This window comes from Periplaneta americana, chromosome 1 (genome assembly GCF_040183065.1).
Source record: "Periplaneta americana isolate PAMFEO1 chromosome 1, P.americana_PAMFEO1_priV1, whole genome shotgun sequence".
Lineage (NCBI taxonomy): Eukaryota > Metazoa > Arthropoda > Insecta > Blattodea > Blattidae > Periplaneta > Periplaneta americana.
In genome coordinates, this window is record NC_091117.1 from 95,659,876 (window position 1) to 95,682,945 (window position 23,070).

A 23,070-nucleotide genomic window follows, 5' to 3' on the forward strand; every position below is an offset into this window, starting at 1 on the left:
ACATATAGGCCACTAGAGCAGCTTATGAGTTTTAACTATCTAGGAGCAAAGATAACAAATGATGGATGTTTAAAGGAAGAATTGAGGGATCAAGTTAAGAAGGCAACAGATGTTTCAAGATATCTTAATAGTTACATCTGCAAAAATAAATATTTAAGAACAGAAACGAAAACAAAATATATAAAACCGTGGTGAGACCAATCATGACTTATGCTGTGGAAACTAGATCAGACACAACAAAAACCAAACAAATGATTAATGTGACAGAAATGGAAGTTTTAAGAAATATAACAGGTAAAACCAAATTGGATAGAATACGAAATACAGAAATTAGAGATATCTCCAATATTCAGTCTATTGAAGAGTGGACTGCTAGAAGAAGGGATGAATGGAATAAGCATGTTTAACGCATGTCACTGAGTCGACTAGTAAGAAGAGTAAGAGATGGAGTGTCAAGAGGGAGAAGAAGCCTGGAATACCTAAAAAGAGATGGAGCGATTCCCTATCTGGTGGAACAGACTGATAAGCCTAGAAGAAGAAGATTTTAACATAGATCTTGCGATTAGTTCTCTTTGGAAATAAGACGAAGTTTGTAATGTCTTGGTTGCCTCTCTCATGTTCGAACATTGCAGGACATTAATTTTCATAATGAAATCGAAATAAACATTAAAAAATGTACACAATAAAAATAAACACGGTAAAATACATACTAATGTTGTTAGAAATAAGTACGATTCATTTAATAAAATCAGAAACCGACAATTAAATAAAATGTACACAATAAAAATAAATACATTGAAATAACTTACATATTGGTATTAAGTTACAAGATTAACATAATACAACCAGAAACCGACAATTAAATAAAATGTACACAATAAAAATAAATACATTGAAATAACTTACATATTGGTATTAAGTTACAAGATTAACATAATACAACCAGAAACCGACAATTGAATAAAATGTACACAATAAAAATAATATAAAAAAGAACAAACATAGTGGCACAAATACTGGTGTTTAGTGATAGGTAAACACGATTTACATAATGAAATCATAAATAGACATTTGAATAATGTGTACACAAAAGTAAACACCATGGAAAGCATATAAACTTAAATTAGAAGCAAATATGATTTAGAAAATAGAATTATAAAGACAACTGAATAAAGTGTACAGAATAAAAAAATATGAAACAAAAAATAAAAATATAGTGGAATACATTGCATTAAATGTTTACAACACCTTAAGTCTGGTAACTCATCATAAGATATTCTTCTAATTTATATTTGAAAGAAATCAAGGTTCGGCAGTTCTTAACTTCAGGTGACAGAGAATTCCAGTGACGAGAAGTAGCAATAGTGAAAGATGAAGAATACAGCGATGATGTCTGAAATGGAATTTTTAGTGTGTTATCGTATTGTGACCGAGTATTTAAGTTATGATAGCGAGGAAGATTGTGGAATCGAACTAAGTAGGCCTAATAGGGGGCGGAGGTATGCGAGATTCGGTATAAGAGAGAAAGACAATGTAACTTTCTCCTCGTATAACCTGAGCCACGATAATTTATCGAAAGAAGATGAAATGTAATCGTAGTAGCGGACGTTACAAATGAAACTAACACACGCATTATGAACACGTTGCAGTTTCTGGGATAAATCCACTCTGAGATCACTGAATAAGGCGTCACAATAATCGAAATACGGCATATAATAAGAGTCTGTACAAGCGTCTGCTATAATTTAGTTGGATAGTGGTACAATTTTTTAATGACTGAAGGAGGGAAAATACTTTCTTGCATGTGTCTTTGATATGCGTGTCTCAGATAAGATTAGATTCAAAATTAACTTCCAGGTTTTTTTTTTACAGTTGAACTAAATCGAATGATCGCTTTATTCAGATTCACAGAAGAAGGTTCAGTTTATTAATATCGAGGATTAATTTTTTATTCGCATATAAAATATGTCTGTGATTTATCTCCATTTAAGTCAGTTCAAGTTTTTTGTGTATATGAATACGTCTTCTAGTAATAAGTAATCGAAACAGGTGAAGTGGATTGTGTTGTGTGTTTGTGATGTCGTTGTAAGTTACAATTTTCTACGCAGGTCGACAAAGAACAGTTTCAATCAAACTAACAATCGATACCTAACCATGTTATCATCTTCGCTGACTATATTGAAAATGCCGTATGAGTGTGCTATCATCTATAACCCATAGCATAGCTAACCTGTTTTCTTCACTCGGTGACCAAACGCTGGCCTTTATTTATAACTTACAGATAAAACAGTTACCAGGCACCACTCTATCTCATACTACTGCCTTACATTTAACAAAGCTAGGGGAGCTGAATATTAGTAATGTTGCCACTAATTCTGAATGACCTATGTATTGAGGAACCAACAATAGTCTCCAAAAATAGCTGTAACTCAGTATTCCTGGTAAGGTCATTCCATTTCAGAAATGTCCTAGTGAAAAAGATCATCTTCCTCATCACTTAAAGCTCCAATTTTTTTTTTCGCGAAAATGTGAAGGTGAGTGTGCAAAAATGAATTTAAGAGAAAATTTGGAAATCTGGAAACCCCTTTCACTGCAGCTCCATAGTAGATCAAACACTAAAAATTGAATACTTTTTCATTCCTCAGAAAGTATTTCACCATTTCACGACTCATGCGGAAAATTTCACACTTCCAAGTTGAAATTCAGAAATTTTTAAAAAGTACTCTAATTTGGGGTCCGAAAAAAATAATACCTACTTTTAATTTTACATCAGTCTCCAAGAGCAAAAAAAAAAAAAAAAGTTCTCAACGACTTGATCCCATTTTAAATTTTGTCCGAAATCTTAATAAAATTCTCCATTAACCCGAGCTCTATTTAAAGAGGGAAAATAACCTTGTTTGAGTTTACTAGAAGCACACAATTTACACAGTGTATCCTACACCATCGCTGTAAACCTGCAAACAATGAGAATACTTTGAGATTGCTACCAGGCTTCCCAGCCTAGTCTTGGTAACTAATTTCATCTAAAATATTATGAACATACACACGCAGGCTTTCTTCATCCATATGACATTAAATAAAGGAACTGATGTAAATAAATTATAATTATGTGGTAATATGGCCTTTAAAATTTGTTTAGATGAATCGTTGTTTAGATGAATGAGTCGTCAATGTGTGACATAATGCTCAATGCCGAATTTTTCATTAAGGCCCGGTTCCATCAACAGGGGTTAAAATTAACCTCATGCTATACAGTTTTAACTCCAGATGTGACTAAAATTCTGTTTCATCAACAGAAGTTAGTTTTAAACGAGATTAAGTTTGGAGTTAAGTTAACACCTAGTTTCAGTTGGATTAAATATTTAACTCGGGGCGAAAAACAAAATGGCAGCTGTAAACCATGTTTTTGACGCAGACTTGCTTTATTTAGATAATATGTTAAATGGTGTTTCTAACATAGAGAGAGACCTCTGAGAAATGATTTTCAAAATCTGCCTGAGGAACAATTTGTAAGGAGATAGAGATTGTCGAAAGCCGCGGTTTGCAAGGTTATCGATGAAATTCACGAGAGGTTAGAATACACAACGAAGAGAAACAGACCTCTCTCTCCTATGCTGCAAGTATTAGAGCAATGGTCGTCAGCACTCGCTGAAATGGGTAAAGGTATCCGGAGCAACATCAAATGCACCGTCGTGCAGCAGGCAGAGAGGGATAGAGCAGCTACGGTCCACCATAGTGCAGTCTCTTATCCGCGGGTAATTGCTGACGACCGCTGTACTAACTTGCACAACTGCTTACAAAAGATAGAAAAGACACATAGCTACTGAACGCCTGGCGCTATAGACAGTATGCGAAAGCTCTTGCGTCTCGCGGAGTGGTCCAACGTTCGGTTTAACGAATGTCCGAGTCTCACTCGGGTGGACGGCTCTGGATCATGAAAGACGATAATATTGAGCCATCCAGGAGTTCCAAGAATCGTTGCAAGGACACGATTATCATCGTGTACCTTTCAATTGACATTTCCTTCTCTCTCCTCATTGATTGAAGCACGCATCATAAAGCTACAATCATTAGACTTGAGAGTGCTTTTATTTTTGTTAATAACTTTTTATCTCCCTAAAAACGATTTATTAGAGAAGTAATAATACATCACTTAAAATAATTAAAAGACAAAGGCTATATTAACTCTCCTTCAGAGGTAGCTTATGTACTCGTATTTTGAGTTCAAAGTATGAACATTACAATAGTAAGTGTGTACTTATTTGGTCTTCTATTTTGTAAGTAATTTTAATTTATTTTATTCTTGTATTTGTTTACAAGTCAGAGTTCATCTATGCATTATGCTTATTTCCTTTGTTGTTACCGGTGTCCATTAATTGATTTATATTAGTTATGAAGATAAATGTACCAAAATGTGCAATCAATTATAATCCTATTTCAGCCAACTTACTTACTTATGACTTTTAAGGAACCTGCAGGTTCATTGCCGCCCCCACATAAGCCCGCCATCGGTCCCTATCCTGTGCAAGATTAATCCAATCTCTATCATCATATCCCATTTCCCTCGAATCCATTTTAATATTATCCTCCCATCTACGTCTCGGCCTCCTCAAAAGTCTTTTTCTCTCCAGCCTACTAACTAACACTCTATATGCATTTCTGGATTCGCCCATACGTGCTACATGCCCTGCCCATGTCAAACGTCTGGATTTAATGTTCCTAATTATGACAGGTAAAGAATACAATGCGTGCAATTATGTATTGTATAACTTTCTCCATTCTCCTGTAATTTCATCCCCCTTAGCCCCAAATATTTTCGTAAGAATTTCAAGCAAACACTTTTTAAAATTCAAATTTCCTTCAATTGTTACTCCATTCGTGTAATTACAAAATGTCATCAGAGTTCCTGTATGATGAAATGCGCTTGGTATTCTGTCCTATATATGTTTCTGTCTAATCAGGCGCAACCGCTTCAAGGGCGGATATTCGAACGAAATGTCCAACCTCGCCGGTTGATTGCGACCGGTCGAATATAAACCGGTTTTAAGCGCTGTTCTGCAGCACTCTGGCAGGTACTGTTAACATTAAGATATTATGCTACAGGGCCTTTCATATAATGATTGGAGACAATGTTGAAGTTTCAAAAGCTACTATTAGTAGAATTGTCTCCAAGGTGTCTGCAGCTATAGCACCAATGAGACAAAGGTACGTAAAGTTGCTTCCGTTGAATAACGTTCACGTGTTATTCATGACTTCTATCAAATGTACCACTTTCCTAGCATTTTAGTTGTTTGCTGGTTCTGACTGTAACATGAGCAACGTTATTGAATTCTTCTGCAATCTTTTTCTACGCCTCATTCTTTTTTCTTTATTTTAATCAGTCTTCTTGTAATCTACGATGTCTTTATAATTAGTTGCTAACTCAATTATCAAAGACTTTTCTATTACCGAAAAATTTGAGTTTCTGTTTCTCTTCCTATCTTCTTCTATTTTCTTGGTCACTGTTACGGATGGAGTTCTGGAAGAAAACAAAATAAACGCACAACAAGGTGCGTTCATAAAAATAAATTCTTAGTTGTGGCTTTCTAGAGTAGTAGGCCTACTTTTCTCTTTCCCTCGAGGATTAAAGTGGTGTTAGCTAACTCTCTGCCGAAAAGACTTGGTGAAATGCATTATTCGCAAGAATGAGTTAAAATTTTAACCTGAAGTTAATAAATTCAAGATTAGGCCTAATATATACATATATGTATATTTAATCCCTCTTGACGAAACCGGGCATAACGCGTTAACATCCACACAGAAGCGCATAATTATTGTCTCTCATCGTTGTGCTTTTATTTCAATAATAAAGATACATTACCTTTAAAATAGAATTCCTGTATTTTAAAAGTATCATTGACGATTACACTGACTCGTAGATATTCAATATGGAAAAGTTCCGTCCAACAGTTAATGACAAATCACTGTAGAGGGATCCGCGGTGGCATCGCGGTTTAATGGTAATTCTGCAAGCCGGAAGGTTACGAGTTCAATTCTCGATGGGGTCATGGATCTTTCCATTGATCCAATTCTTCCAGTCCATTATAGCCCTGACGTCTACTCAGCTTCTAACATAAATGAGTACCAGGGGCATTTCCTTGGGGGTAAAGGCGGCGGGCACGTAGGACTGACATTCCTACTGCTATTGAATGCCGATTGTCTGTAAAGATGGGAGCCTTAACCTCGTCACTCTCAATACGATTTGGCCTTTCACGGGGTTTATTTTACCTATACTATACACGTTGAACCGCAAGTAATGTCATTAATTTCAGGGGGTTCCTTTGAGATATTCCAAACAAAAAAGTTTAATACAGTACAATTTTACTCATTTATGCATTCATTTCGGGATGAAAATTGTTTTACATGAAACATTTCATAGCGTGTTTAGGGAAAGCCTAGAATTAATTTCCAATATGCTCAGTCGGTTCAAGAGAGCAGTGTATTATGATATTAAATGCTTGAAAGAATTTTAGTTTTGTCCTTTAAATGTGCAGAAATTTGTTCCGAACAAATGAAACTTTTCGTTCGGCAAAGGGAATTTTAAAATGTTACATTTGTTCGGATAAGATTTCTGCACCTTTAAAAGAAAAAACTAAAACTATTTCAGTCATTTATTATCATAATATACTATCTGAAATTGACTGAGCATATTTAGAATAAAATCAATGGGTTTTCCAAAATACGCTATGAAATATTTGTTATAAACATTTTTATCTCGAAAAGGATGAAAAAACGGACAATTATATTAAACTTTTTTTGTTTGAAATAACTCAATGAATAACACCCTGAAATTGATGACATTACTTACGGTTCAACTTGTATATAGACACATTTCTTATAAAGTTCAAAACTGCTTTTCTGAGAAAACTTGAACGCGATATTTTGCAGCTTCGCAATTCTTTCTCGTTATACTCCGTTTAACTATAAAGTAATTAAAGAAAATAGAGAATAAATGTACAAGTACGTAAGTTAAAGTTTGCCAAGTATCTAACTTGACTGTTCCATGGAAATGGTTGAGGCGACAAAAAACCGACATCTCGAATCCACCAACACTGACAACTAAGAGATTGCTTGAACAAAATTTGAAGAGATAGACCTATTTCCATAATACCAACCTGCATAATACCAGACCATTTGGGGTTTGGGATCTATTTCTTAAAGAGAATAATATGACTGCTTTGTGAGAATGAGTGCAATTGACAAGTACCAACATGTCAGTTTTTATGTTTCCTAACAAAGAGACGAGTGACTTCTGAAAATGGAAAAGTGACAAGCAAATTAAGAGTTAGTTTGACCAATGTTCTGTTGTTTCTTAATGGGAGTGGGTAGTGATTTCTGCACGATTAAAGCATTTCAGTACAAAAGTGTAGTTCAATATTTCTAAGGTTTTTAGTGTTCAGAGTGGAATAAAAATTTCCATGGTTATACAGGGTGCGGTAAAACATCTTCCCTAATTTAAAGTTTAAATAAAAAACAATGGCTCAAAATAAGGAAACTCTATAAATATGAATGGTATCTAAACAGTGGGAAATTTAGGTTTACATGCGTTGCCATAGCGATATCAAATGGCATGCGCAAAACAAGAATTGAATTGAATAGGACATTAAATACCCGGAATTGATATTCAATTAGCGCAAATTGCAATCTGTAACGAATTCCAACTATGCCGTGGACGGATGAAGAACGTGCTTACGCTGTGGTATCGTTTCTGGTAAGTGGTAATTCCGTTGTCACTGCCCAACATGCTTTTCGAAGACGCTTCCAGATTCCCCCTCGTGGGGTAGTTCCAGATCGGAAAAGCACTAACTTGTGGGTATCAAACTTTACAGCAAGTGATTACATGATTACAAAGGGAGGAGGAAGACCACGCAGCGTTCGAACTCCAGAAAACATTAATGCAGTAAGGCGTTCATTTCAGCAGTCTCCAAAGAGATCTGCTCGAAAACACACTAGAGCTCTTCAGTTATCTGATCGGAGTGTGCGTCGAATTTTGCACCATGACTTGCAATTTCATCCCTACAAGATGGTCGTTGTTCAAGAATTGTTTGAACGTGATTGTGAAAATCGTGTGAGGTCATATGCAAACAGCCTTCAAAATGTGCCTGAAGATGTTGTGGTTCTTTTTAGTGATGAAGCACATTTTCACTTATCGGGATGCGTGAATCATCAACATTTCCGATATTGGACAGAACCCTCGTGAACTTCACGAAAAATCTCTACATAACGACCGTGTTAACTGTATGGTGCGCGGTTGCAAGAGTCGGGATACTTGGTCCTTACTTTTTTGAAGAGGATGGTGCTACTGTGACAGTAAACTCTCAGCGGTACACTTTTATGATCAACAATTTTTTGGCACCAAGACTCAATGCCCTGCAGATTGAACAGGTATGGTTTCACCAGGACGGAGCCTCCTTTCACACAGCTCAGATTTCTCTCCAAGTCCTGAGACAGATGTTTCCCGGACGCTTAATTCCTTCACGTGGCGACGTCCTTTGGCCAGCACGATCACCAGACCTTGCACCCTACGATTTTTTTCTATGGGGCATCTTAAGCCTGAGGTGTTCAAGCATCGGCCGAGGACTTTGGCAGACCCAAGAAATGCAATACAGGAAGAAATTGTCTTATTCCTCAAGAAATGCTAGTTAGAGTGATGCAGAATTTCCGAAGTCGCATTCAACAATGCATTGATAGTGAAGGACACCACTTGAGAGACAAGTTATTCAATAAATGAAAAATTCCCATTATTAAGATACCATTCATATTAAAAAAGTTTCCTTATTTTGATCCACTGTTGTATATTTAAACTTTAAATTAGGGAGGATGTTTTGCCGCACCCTTTACAATATATCATTCTGAATTCAGTGGTATTAAAGATAATTAATTACAGTAGAGTCCCAATTATTCGTACTATATGGGTCGATAATACGGAGGGTGTGGTTTTTGATCCTGGAATCTTAAAGTGACAAAGGTGAGACCTTGTATTGTAGAAAGACGTTACTCACATGTACATAATGAAAGAGTTTTTATTCATAATACAGTACAGGATGTAAATGACTTAAAAAAACTTTGTTATTCTTTAGTATTATTACACTGTACGTACACTACTGTAATTACACAAAAACGATCCGGATAACATGGAAGTCGGGATAATGTAATTCCGGATAATCGAGACTCTATTGTAGTTTCTTATCCAAGTGCAAAAGAAAGTCCTATTTTACTAAATATACCTCAATCTTCAGGTGCACAATACTTGTTACAATCTTTACTCAATCAATCAATCAATCAATCAATCAATCAATCAATGGCGCTTCGGCTCGTTTTCGACCTTGGCCTCCCTAACTCCTTTCCTCCATTCTTCTCTATTTCTTGCTGCTGCTTTCCAGTTCTTTATGTGGAACAGGATCACAGCGTTCTTTGCAACCATGTCTTCCCATTGGATTCTGGGTCTTCCAACCAACCGCTTCTCTCCAAAGTGTTGGAGTCCTTCCAGAACTTTCTTTGGAATTCGTCCCTCTTCCATTCTAACGAGGTGTCCAGCCCATTGTAATCTCCTGATGCGTATATAAGTTGACAATGCCACATACAAGATATATAAATTCCAGATCTCCCTGGCCGTGGGATCAACACGACAACTCAGGGTCGCCGTGGAGACACACAGGACGTCACAAGTCAAGGAGCAAATAGCGAGTCCCAAACAATGAAGGTAAATCTCACCTTACATCGGAAATCGAAACACGGACCCTGGTTTGAAACGCGCGTATGCTATTCACAGCGCCAAAACGACATTTTTAAGATAGAACTACGTCTTTCTACTCCTGGAATGGGGTGGGGCAATTTGGAATTGACCGTCGCATAAAAATGCAAGGCCTTCTCGTCGCTCGCCTTTGGGAACTAGAAGCCAAGTAGAATGCGGGAAATTCAATGAGAATAAAGAGAATATAAGAAGAACAAGAGGATTGTAAGGATAACAAGAGGAATACACTGAGAATAAAGACAATACAAGTAGAACAAGGGGAAGACAAGGAGAACGGAAAGAATAGGAGAACAAGGGAAAGACCACGAAAATAATAGGAATACAAAGCTAACAAGGGAAACGCAAGTAGAACAAGGAATATAAAAGGAAGGAAAATAGAAGGAGAATAACGGGAAGATCATGAGAGATTATATATGATAGCTATTAGTTTACGTCCATTTTCGGCTTTCCCCTTCAAAATTCTCTAGAGTTCCTTTAGTGGAGCAGCGAAACTCGGAACGAGACAAGTGCCCAACAGACTTGGAGCTCACATATTCAGTTTTTCTCAGCCCCAACTCCATTGCAAGGATGCGTTTTCGCGTACCTTTTGATGTTTCTCCTCCCCTATATCGTTTCATACATTCATTTAAGACCATGAGCACACGGGGAGACAAGCAGAACCAGGGAAATATATAAGCAGAACAAATAAAATACAATTAGAATAAGGAGAATACAACAACGAGATTACAAGGAGAACATGGAAAATACAATGAGAATAGAGATAATACAGGGATAACAGAGAAAGACAAGGAGAACAAAGAAAGAACCAGGAGAACAAGGAAAAGACCAAGAGAAGAAGGGAAGGCCAGGAGTAGAAAACAGGGAGAACAAGGGGAATATAAGCAGAGCAAAGGAAATACAATTAGAATAAGGAGAATACAACAACAAGGGTATTACAAGGAGAACACGGAAAATACAATGTGAGTAGAGAGAATACAGGGATAACAGAGAATAGAGGGGAATATAAATAGAAAAAAGGGAATGTAATGGGATTACAAGAACAATGGGAATACAAGGAGAAGAAAGAAAATACGAGGATCACAAGGAGAAAACAAGGAGAACAAGGGGAAGATCAGGAGAAAAAAGGGAAGGACAGGAGTATAAAGGAAATATAATGATGACAAAGGGAATACAAGAAGAACAAGTGGAATATAAGGAGAAGGAAAAATAGAAGGATCACAAGGGGGAACAAGGAGAACAAGGGGAAGATCAGGAGAAAAAATGGAAGACCAGGAGTATAAAGGAAATGTAATGATGACAAAGGGAATACAAGGTGAACAAGTGGAATATAAGGAGGATAAGGAAAATACAAAGAAACAAGGATAATATAAGGAGGACAAAGTGAATTCACAGAGAACAAGGGGAATACAACGAGAATAAGAAAAATGCAAAGACAACAACGAGATCAAGGAAGAGACCAGGATAACAAGGCGAATCCAACGAGAACAAGGGTAAGCGTTTGAGACATATTGTCTATATAGTTTCATTGGTAACACCGATTATCCAAGTAACAAAATGAAGAAGAAAATAATTAGGCCTATAGCCGATTTCGGGTAAATTGCTATGTTGCGCTACTTTCGCAAATAAAAAAAAAATAATACATGTTTGTATAAATTCTTACGTTCCGCTTGCATTATTCCAGGATTAATCGGCTTAGGCCTATATTTACTGAATGTGAACAAAATATATCCAATAACTGATTAAAAAAAGAATATAAACAGACAGGTGAATAAATACATACAGAATAGCAAATATCAGTTTTCAGTGTTAAAAACGTGTTTTTTTTTTCACCATCGCAATATTTCTCTTTATATTTACACGAAGCTTAACGAAATACAAATAAAATATTTGCTTATGGTCGGTTTCGCCGGCGCTTGTCATATTTTACTTCACGAAAATCAACTTTACAACCGTCAATTTCCATAAACTTGACTGAAGTAATTGACTACCTCTAATTTGATGATTTGACGATATCTTGTTCATACATAAATAAATATAGTACTTTCATAGAAACAGAACTGTGATGGATACAGAAACGGTTTAGGCTATTGGTCAGTTATGCAAGGATCATCTTCACTGTGAAATTAACCACTTGTCTTTATTTCTTTGCCTTGTTTTACCTCCGCATTTTGTACCGGTTCAGATACATGCTAATACGGAGTAGGGGAGAATATAGGCCTATGTCTGGACCAACGCCTCGCCAGTAGCTCAAATGCTAGCGCGTCGATCTTCCATCGAGTTCGATCCCCGGTTAGGTCGTGATGGTCGACAAAGCAGACGTTGCAGACGGGTTTTCTCGGGGTACTTCAGTTTCTCTTTATCATTTCACCAACAGAGGCCTGCTCCAGCTCCCCCTCATTTCATCTATCACCTACAGTAGTAAAAATAGACTGGGGTGAAGTCTTGGGGATAGTACGGGTTTCCGATACTGATATAGGAAGAACTTGGGGGTTATCAGGCTACTCGTTCTAGAAATAGAATCTGGCTCTATCAGGGGCTGAGGAGGATGGCTCCACTTGTCAGCGTCGGATTCAGGAACGCCACCCACACCACTTGTCGGACTTGAACAATTATCGCATACATAGGACGCACAATGGGTCAAAACGTGCCTAAGTGTACGTAAAGTCAGACCAATCTCTAGACCAGAGCTTTCCAAACTGAGTGTCGCCTGAAGATTTATGGGGTGTCGAGAACTGTTTGGTATATTTCATTATTTTGAGCTATTAACACGTGATAAATGAAATGAAGTAAGAAAATCGCTGGTCACTCCTTGCTTACCTAGCTGCCTTGTAGATACGTGTCCTTGACAGATTCATAGTTGTGCGTATAGTTTTAGTATAGAAGTATAGGTCTAGTCCGCAAGGTAAGTATGATAATATCTTAACTGCAACAGACAAAATATCTGCCTTACGAGACAAGTTAGCAATTTGGTCTCGGAAAGTGAAAGAGGGGAGCTAGGAAATGTTCTCAAATACATCTCACTGTAATTCGAAGAACGAAATAAAAGATTCAGTTTACAACTATCTAATATTACTCACTGAAAACTCGAAAGTTACTTCCCAGATCTGAACACAAAAAGCTTATGACTGGATAAGAAATCCATTTTTGTCATCTGAAGTTAGTGGACTTTCCTTAGAAGATGAAGAAGAATTGGCAGAGATTAAAAATGACAGGAACTTGAAGTTGAAACACCAAAGAGATGATTTGAACAGATTCTAGATTTCACTTGAAGATTTTGCGCATCTTGCTAAATGAGCTCTTGAGGTTTTGTTGCAGTTTTCAACAACATATTTTTGCGAAGCAGGATTTTCTGTGATGACTAATATCAAAACAGTGAAACGTGACAGTTTAAAAATGATGGATGAAGAAATGTGAGTGAATTGATCCCATATTCGTCCAAACATAAAATAAATGTGTAAGATTCGCCAAGCACATGTGAGCCACTGAAAAACTAAACCCAAGAGTGAAAATAAATGTGATTGCTTTCCCCATCTTAGAACTCTACGTAAATGTTTATTTCGCCTCATTGACTATAATGTGCTAACAATACTGGAAATATGTGTGTTAAATTTATTTATTTTATGAAGGGTGTACAAGCAGCCTTATAATGTGTGGAACACTTTGATTTGAGGGATAAGGTGACGCACTAAAATTCTAGAGTTGGCTAGGTTGTCGCCATATAAAAAAGTTAGGAAAGCACTGCTCTAGATCAACGAGCGTAGAAGATATAGTAGTAGTAGTAGTAGTAGTAGTAGTAGTAGTAGTAGTAGTAGTAGTAGTAGTAGTAGTAGTAGGTTTATTTTGCCTGGCAGAGTTAAGGCCATGAGGCCTTCTCTTCCACTCAACCAGGTTTCAATAATATACATTAAATACAAAATTAGATTACAAAGATTACAAAACAACACAAAAGAAAATACCTTAGAAATTAAATAAAATATAGTAGAAAATTACAATAGTCAAGATCAGTTACATAATATAAAATTACAAATAGTCAAGATCGGTTACATAATATATAAAATAAAGTAGAAAATTACACATAATCAAAATCAGTTACATAACATAAGGGGAATACACACACACACAAACACACAATTTATAAGATCTAAAATGCCCGAGATAAATTCGACGATTAATTTACTTGAGATATATTATACAGTTAATATACTAATAGGAGAATACATATGGGTGACAAGACATAAAATGTTGATTAGCAAAGTCCTACTAAATGGCATACAAACACAAATGATTAAGTAATGTATCAAGATAATAAAAAAAAGAAAAGAGGAAAAAAAAAGAAGAAGAGAGAGGAGAAAAAAATAACTTGGCCATTTAAGACTATTTAGAAACTTCCGCAAGAGTCTAGTTCTGTTCATTAAAAACATTTCTAAGTAGAGTGTACTTAAAAGATTTTAGACTCCAACTGCTCCTGATTTCCTGTGACAAGGAATTCCAGGAACGGGCTGTGTGTATTGTAAAGGAAGCAGAGTAGAGAGATGTTTGATGGAATGAAATTGATAGAACATGGTTATGCTGTGAACGTGTATCACGGTTGTGGTGGGATGCTAAAAGCGTGAAGCGAGGAACTAGGTAAATAGGTGTGGAATTATTTAAAATCTGATACAGCAAACAGAGTGAATGAACTGAACGTCTCTCTCGTAAACGAAGCCAAGATAATTGAAAGAAATACTCGGAGACACTAGCATCTTAATACTATTGGACGGAGTGAAGCCGTTTTGTTGGACCTGACGCCATCTTGTTGCTACCAAAACATTGCAAAATAGCTCCTACTTCGTTATAGATCTTGTAAAAATAGGAATCCCATACGTCCCTGATTTCCTGGAGGAGTCACAGTTTATTTTTTGTTTCGTAACACAGAATCGCTAAGCTAAGTATTTTATCACAAACATTCAAGTTATTTAAATTGACAACTCTTCAAAATGCAGTATGACATTTAATACTTCGGTAGGTTGAAAAAAAAAGAAAAGAAAGAAAGAAAACACTTTAACTTATTTTGCAACTGGTCCAATAAAAATGCTAACTTACAATTTACTTTCATAGGTTAATCCATTTGCTTTGAGTTATTAATGCAACTGGTTCCTTAATGCATATTATAATTCTGTTCCTTTTACCAATATTTCATATAGATGTCTCAGGGAAAATGGAATCCACTTAACAAGGGCGCCCGCAGGATCCAATCTCAGTGGTAGAAAGATGGTTAGAAAATTAGAGGACATGAATGGACGAGGGGAGAGAAAACTGAACTTGGAAAATAGCCAGTTCTGATATATAAATTACCTTACGCATGCATTCATAGTTTAAAGCACTCACTTTTGTTCAATTGTTTATCGAGGGTTTGAGAAAATATGTAGATTGCTACCACTGGCTACTCCCTGTGGGCGTCCTTGCCACTTAACCATATAAAAATTCATAAGCTCTTCGTTAAAATTGTTTTGCTATAACATTTGTAGTGTACATAACGAAGTTGGCAATAAAAAATACAACATGTTACCATAGTTATTGCATTATTATTGATGTTTGCGAATGGAAATTAATTTATATTAATTGCTGGTCGCAATTCTTTCTATTAATATCTCTGTAAAATAAAATATATAGAAATAACTAAAATCAAGGAATTTATAACAAAATGTCATGTAATTAATACATACTTATCCAGGTAAATTATTATTTCACTTATGTTTCTTCATGGTGTAAACTATCGTAGAACGTATTTCTATTGGTAGGAGAATCGTTTCGACGAAAGTATGTCGTCATCTTCAATTACTTCGCCTTGATTGATATTTATTATTTAATAATATTATACAGTAGTTTCCAGTTTAATAATTGTTCCACAGTACTGCATATGATAATACAATACTCAATAAGTGAATATGACAAGGATGATGCTAATGACTTTTAAATGATTTAGTTTTGTAAAACATTATCCCGAACATGCAAGAAATCTTGCACCTCTTTATTGCTGCAGTCACCACACTTAAGAAAGTAGATATTAAAAAAAATTATGCTACCTTTGTTTGGATAATCAAGTTGGGAACAGTAGAAGTGTATTTCCGGTCACATTTTAAAGTCAAATTCCTTCACTCTAATGGTCTTGGTGTATTCGAATTATGCAACTAAAATCTCGGTGCAACCTTAGTCAGATTTTTTGTCTACAATTTAATTATATTGAGCTTGAAGTAGGAATCCTACATTGACTCAACAAAATCTAATCTTGTATAAATGTGCCTCATTTCTGAAATTATTATTTTAAGTTGAAGTTCTAGCTGATACTTTTACTATCAGGCAGTACATCTCACTTGACGGTATGTATTAGAGCAAGCATGGGCTATATGTTCTCGCGCGAGCACTTTATACACCACCCCTTCATTTTTCCCTCTAAAATATTCTACATGTCTGCGTGTATGTACAGGAAGCAGAGGTTGAACTCGATACCATAGTGTTCTAATCAGTGATGTGTAAAGTGGTATAATATCGATGACTAAGAAGGATAACTGTAAATTTGCAGGTGACTCAAACAACTGCTTTAAAAATTAATTTTTCTCAAAATAAACAAACTTTTTCTATATGTTTCTGCTTTGCGATATCTTCTATTCCAGGACAAAACATTAATGATCTTTCCAATTTTGTAATACAGATAATAATATTTCAATAAATCTAAATAATAATGTTGTTAAACTAAATTACCATTTCTGCAGATAAAGAAGTATCACTTCTTAGGCATCGATATGGCGAATAAATTATAGATATCATTTTAAATTCCAATAAGCATCGGAACAAGCTATTTTGTTATCATTATGTGCAATTATGTTACATGTGCGCTCACGTCATTAATGAAACCACGAACCGCACTTAGGTAGAGCGACAAACAGATCTATAGCAACGGACTGAACCTGCTATCTAAAATCAAGTCAATAGCAATTGTAGCAATTTCTGTTAACTAATACAGTAAAATATCGTTATAACGAATGTCAGTATAAGGAAATATTCGGTATTAAGAAATCAGTTTCTGTCCCCTGCCTTTTACCCATATACGTATAGGCTAATTTAATGTTAAAATATTTCAATTCAACGAATTTCGTTTTTACAAAAAATCAGAAGGCCTATAAAAACATAAAAAAATTTTCACTTTCTTATCGAAAAAAAAAAAAACATATTTTCTTAACAAGAAATATTTTATATGTGGGGAATAATTAGGTAGAAACTAGGGACATATCGAACTCCCAGTGAAATACTGTTGTGTGTCAAAAATCATATATGAATTTTATAATTTTTTTTCCAACACTGCCTTACTGGTTGGAAGTATGAAATTCTAATAAAAAGAAGTAAATTATCAAAGGTTATGGTACCTATTTTTTATATTTTACAGCAGTATTTTACTAGGAAATAGCATATCTTTACTAATCACAATTATTTCGAGTTACGACACTATTTTACTGGAAATGCGATATTTTATATTATAATAGTATTGCAATTTTGCACAGTGGCCAGCAATATACCATATGACGTAATGAAATCGTCTGAAATCTTGGACGATTACCTGGAATGGTCAATTGCCCAGTACTGTTTTTCAATATAAATTTAAGATTTCTTAAAAAAAATAAATTAAATACAGTATAGAAAAATGAAAGTGAATTTTGTATCAGTTACATTCTACCACAGCTCACTGTTGTGCGTCCGTCAACTTAGGTCGGATGACTTGCTGAACGAATGACTACTACGTTCGACTCCTGCTCACACTTATCAGGATTTCTGACACCACCATTACACTTATAATGGAAAAGAAATGATTTTACTAAAAGAGCTGGGACTCTCAGGATATTATAGGAAAACTACATGCTTACTGAACTTAGGTTCTAGACTGAATTAGTTGTGAATGGAACTATACTTGATTTATTAAATATATACAAAATATATACATAACGAGTTACTTACATGGTTTATCTCTTGTCGGAGCTGACGCCATTAAGATCCTACCTTCGACTTATTTCTTCCTTAGGGAGAGAGCCCACTAATATGATAGTGATACGACAAAAACACTGATCCAACACGAACTATGATAGCAACATGACAGAAAAGTGACCTGGTTCTCACTGGACTGATTCATTCATACAACGTGTCGTCGGAGGATGAGGACGTTCTCAATCTAGCTAATTCATCTAATATCAAATTAAAGTGACAGAAAACATAGGAGACGATTCTGGGTGCATCCTTTTTGGCATGCTAATTTAGGACAACGCGGTGCTTTTAATCTGTTCAAAAAATCAAATATATACCGAGAAAGATTTAAAATATTCAACAGAATGAGTAGAGAAACATTTAATCTGTTGGTACAGAAAGTTGGATCTGCAATTTATGAAAAGAACACTAACTTCAGGATTTCAGTCAATGCTGAGGAACGCCTTCTGATAACTATCAAGTAAATAGGCCTACAGATAAATAATAATTGTTCGTTTCTCGTCCACATCAAAGTAAACATGTGTTTACAATATCTTTATAGAGTAGAGGGGCCAATTACCGGACAGGTTCTATTTACGGACACTCCTAACATTTTGTCATTTCGTGCTTATACAGAATCCTTTATATATTCCTATAGCTAGTCAATGGAAAGCAGTAATATTCTAGAGCTGATTGTGACACATTGGAGTGAGATAGTGTATGAAATCCGAGCTCCAGATAGCGGAAAGTGAGCAAAGGTTATTAGGATATCTTTATATTTCGCCCTGTTATAATATTGAGAGGTAAATTATTCTGTTTAAATAAGATAAAATGATTTTTCAATAGGTTTATTATGTTTTCAATCCCAAAAATAGATGTAGTATCAAAAGACATGGTAAATCTTTAATAAGTTCAATAAAGGCTACAGGCCTATTGAAATTAGGATCGTCTCTCATCTTAACCCTTGTATTTCCATCTCACAATTGATACAACAAAAAGTGGAGCATGCAGCACTGTGAGCGACCCAACACAACACAGATTGTGTCGAGTTGTCTGATCAGATGAGTGGGCTTCCGTTCATTTCATATTATGGGTTATATAAGAACATACACGTTAGCAACAAGCACAGCATTAAATCCATGTCGTGTTGCTGTCGCTTGTCGTTCCAGTGGGCGCTCTGCCTTAGACTCCGCCGCCAATCTTCTCACCATCACTTTTTATGTTCTCTTATCTGTTTCCCGGCCGGGATACCATCCACGCTATCCACAGGTGAGATGGGCTTTAAACCCTTTTTGATTATAATGTGCTTCAAGATGTCGTCTTAATCAAACACGTTACAATTAATTCGATTCAGTGCAATACAGTGATGAGTCGCTTTAATGAGACTACGCGTAAGAAAAGAGTTCGAACAATACGTGATTTAATTTAGCCAATTAAAATTAAAATATATGCTTTGTTCCACTGGACCAATTCGATTAGTCCAGCTGTGATTCGTGGCGTAAGAATACTTTTATCGTAAGCAGAGATTTACCGCACGCGCGACATAACTCTATAACTCTGGCTAAGCATCTATTTACTTCACAAGTTGGGATTGCATTGCGCATCTGTTTAAGGTCATGTATTCTGCTGACACTGTTCCTGGTCTGTTTCAAATTTAACACCCCACAGGAAATCATGCTACAGGACGTTCTTAAGCCCTGAGGCATAACACTCACTAATCTCGCAACATTACTTCTCAAACAACTTGGCGCCTCTAGTCCAATGAAGTGTTTCATAGAACTTGAGTTTTGTACTTTTCTTATGACTTTCTTTTAACTTTTTCTTTTGAAATGCAATGAAATGTTCAGCTTTGTATTTTATTTAAGGACATTTTCCAAGGCCTACATGCAAAATATACCTACGGAAGTTACGTCGTAAGTAGATCTAAATGAAAAGCATGATATTTTCTTTAGAAAAAATAACAAATTCCTAGTCAAAAATTTCAATACAAGAAAATATTATATCTGATGTCGCTAGAATTCCGTTATAATGGTGTAATTTTATATGAATAGAATATTATTATTTTATTATTGTTCCCAGAAATATCAACAGACTTGCTCTGACAGATAATTTCCTCGTGAAAGGTTGTCATTATCAGTAAATACTAGGGCATAATAATGTTAAGTAATGGCAACAATGCTGTAAATCAATGCTTCTAGCAGTGACCATTGAAATCTTGCAGTACGTAACACAGGAGCAATTATTTCATAAATATACAATATTTAAAGTCTTGAAGTAACCATATTTTGTAAATACAGTGACTGTTTCTCATTTGTAGCACGTAATACAGTCATAACAAAATAATGTTCAGTAGGTGCTCCATAAAAATTCAAGTTGCAAGAGGAGAAAGTGCAACTTGGTGCTTTACGGTATTAAAAGAAGCTTATGGGAGAGAAGTCTACCACAATGAACTATTGCAAGTTGGGTAAAAGCGAGGCATTCACTTTCAATCTAGAACTGATAATCAAAAAGCTTTACATCAGTCAGTTAGAAAGACATCCATAAACGATTCCGCAGATGGAGTCCGCCATCTCCCAAGGATTTGGCAATGCATTGTTGACATCGTAGGAGACTATATTTGAAGTATGTAACGTCAAAAGTAACCTAAATATATTTAGTGTCAAACTGACAATGTTGTCATTACTTTTCCAATGCCCTGGTAATACCCACCACTTATTTCCACTGAAGAACATTCGAACCAAATAATAGTTTTCAGAATTTTCAAATAAGTACACTACCTCAGCATTAATATTATCCGTCATTTTACGAACTGAAAATATTCATGAGATTCACTTAATGTTAGTAGTTTAGACAAACACTATTTATATTATATATATATTATTCTACATGCCAGCTAAATAATAGTTTAACGATCTGACAATAGCTGACAAAACGAAAATACATCTTGAGACAAGACCATCGAGTTCACGAATAACAAAGATTACGAACATTAATGGAAACAAAGTAAAGTAAAATTCCGTTCATTCGAACCAAATGCAACTGAGTCTTTTCCGAATTAAGAAAATTCCGGAATAACATAAAAATAGACAATTTCATGAATAAAACCTAATTCAATAAAATATAATAAAGTACAATACCTACAATATGTTGATGATATTACATGCTACAAATCGCTTTCTTTCTTTCTTTCTTTCTTTCTTTCTTTCTTTCTTTCTTTCTTTCTTTCTTTCTTTCTTTCTTTCTTTCTTTCTTTCTTTCTTTCTTTCTTTCTTTCTTTCACTCTCTTTTGCTTTCATTCTTTCTTTCTGTCTTTCATTTCTTTCTTAATTTATTCTTTCTTTCTAATTTTCTTCTTTCTTTCTTTTTTTATCTTTCTTAATTACTTTCTTCCCTTAGCTTAAAAATCATTTTCTTTTGTGGTTTGTCGCTCAAGTTCTTCACTATAAGCTCAAATAGATGTTTCATATGGTAATAATATGCCCATTGGTACTTTGGTCAATAAAATCGTTTCCATAATAATTCAAGTATTGTTTAACCTTACTAATATGCAAATTTCAAGGAAAACAATGTTCCGGGGCCGGGTATCGATCCCGGGATCTTTCGCTTAGCGCACGAATGCTCTACCGACTGAGCTACCCCAAGAACCATACACGACACCGTAACAGTTCTTTCCTTTATATCCACACAACTCAAATGGGCTGACTCAATGTTTTTTTATTGGGTTATTTTACGACGCTGTATCAACATCTAGGTTATTTAGCGTCTGAATGATATGAAGGTGATAATGCCGGTGAAATGAGTCCGGGGTCCAGCACCGAAAGTTACCCAGCATTTGCTCGTATTGGGTTGAGGGAAAACCCCGGAAAAAACCTCAACCAAGTAACTTGCCCCGACCGGGATTCGAACCCGGGCCACCTGGTTTCGCACCCAGACGCGCTGACCGTTACTCCACAGGTGTGGACGACTCAATGTTAGGTTTCTGGCGTCTTGTCAGCCCATTTGAGTTGTGTGGATATAAAGAGAAGAATTGTGCCGATGTCGCGTATGGTTCCTGGGGTAGCTCAACCGGTAGGGTATTCGTGCGCTAAGCGAAGTGTTCCTGGATCGATACCCGGCCCCGGAACAATTCTTTTCCCTTGAAATTATTCTAACCTTATTAAGCTCCATTTTTGGGATTCGTGTATCAGTACCCTCAACTTCCGGTAAACTATCAGGTTTTCCAGCCTCGTTTATACTCGTACTGCCCGCAATTTATTCTTCATTCATCATATGGTAGCCTGGATTACCTCTTGTCATTGTCAAGCCAGACCTCAATCTCTTCTGTGACGGATCTCTCGCCACCCCTAATCAGTGCTTTATTGTAGTCCTTGATTTCAATGTCTTCGCTCTCTTGTGCAATACTCCTGTCATACAAAATTTTCTTCCATACATTGACATTGCTGTGTCATTCACTACAGCCGCAAAATTGAAAGTCGTGAACCTGAATTTAACTATTTTCAGTGTTTTATTCTACCTTAGAATTATGAATTATATAGTATGCGGAAATTTAAGCCTCGCCTTGCGGAGTACAGTATTTTTTTTTATAGAATTGTATGTAGTGTACAAGCTATAGACAAATTTGTTTGCAAAGATCATCACCAGGCGATTGAACATAATCAATGAGCATATAATACTATATTAATGGAAGAACAATGAGGCTTGAAAACGCACAATATTCTATCAATTAGAAGCGTAGAAGTTCACTACTGGTCCCGTCTATCCCGTTCAATCTTTGAATTGTCACTGTGTATTTGCAATGAGTATGCTAGTATGGACTGTTACAATAAAGGAGTTGAGTGCGATAATAATTATAATTATTATAACTACAGAAAATTTCGTTTGTTTGATGTTGGTAATACGTTTCACTGTTGTTAATTCCATTTAGGACAGAGCTGGCATTTTCAAATTTCTGAATTAGGATTAGTTCTTATGTATAAGAATGAAAATGAGATCAGTGAATGATTGAAATTAATGTTCTTTTGGGTTGTCTTATTTGAGGTTAGATGAATTCGATCTTATTAGTATTGGGCCAGAAATTTACAAATCTGACTTCCATAAAATTAGTGTCCAAAGGCAATTCTTTTCCCCCTGTATTGTGAGCTGTTCCTACTTCTAATATTCCACACAACAGTAATGGAGCAACGTCTTTTCATAAACATCTTAAGATATTTTTATAAATTACATTCATCAAACCACTTAGTCATAACAAACAGAAACATACTTGAAAATTCAAGGTGCCAGCAAAA

At 35.6% G+C, this 23,070-nt stretch overlaps 1 protein-coding gene across 10 annotated transcripts in view; it reads right to left on the minus strand.

The window, feature by feature from the left end:
- The window catches only part of LOC138698410 (uncharacterized), a 375,207-nt gene that overhangs the window by 256,089 nt on the left and 96,048 nt on the right, over positions 1-23,070 (minus strand). Inside the window, exon 1 of one of the 10 annotated variants that reach the window (XM_069824370.1) lies at positions 17,783-17,917. The exons of 6 other annotated variants lie outside the window; for them this stretch is intronic. In XM_069824370.1, coding sequence (XP_069680471.1) covers positions 17,783-17,813 — 31 coding nt within the window. In that variant the 5' untranslated portion in view covers positions 17,814-17,917. Of the gene's footprint in view, positions 1-17,782; positions 17,918-23,070 lie in introns of those variants that run through there. 3 more of the 10 variants (XM_069824297.1, XM_069824305.1, XM_069824377.1) reach the window with 3 other exon arrangements.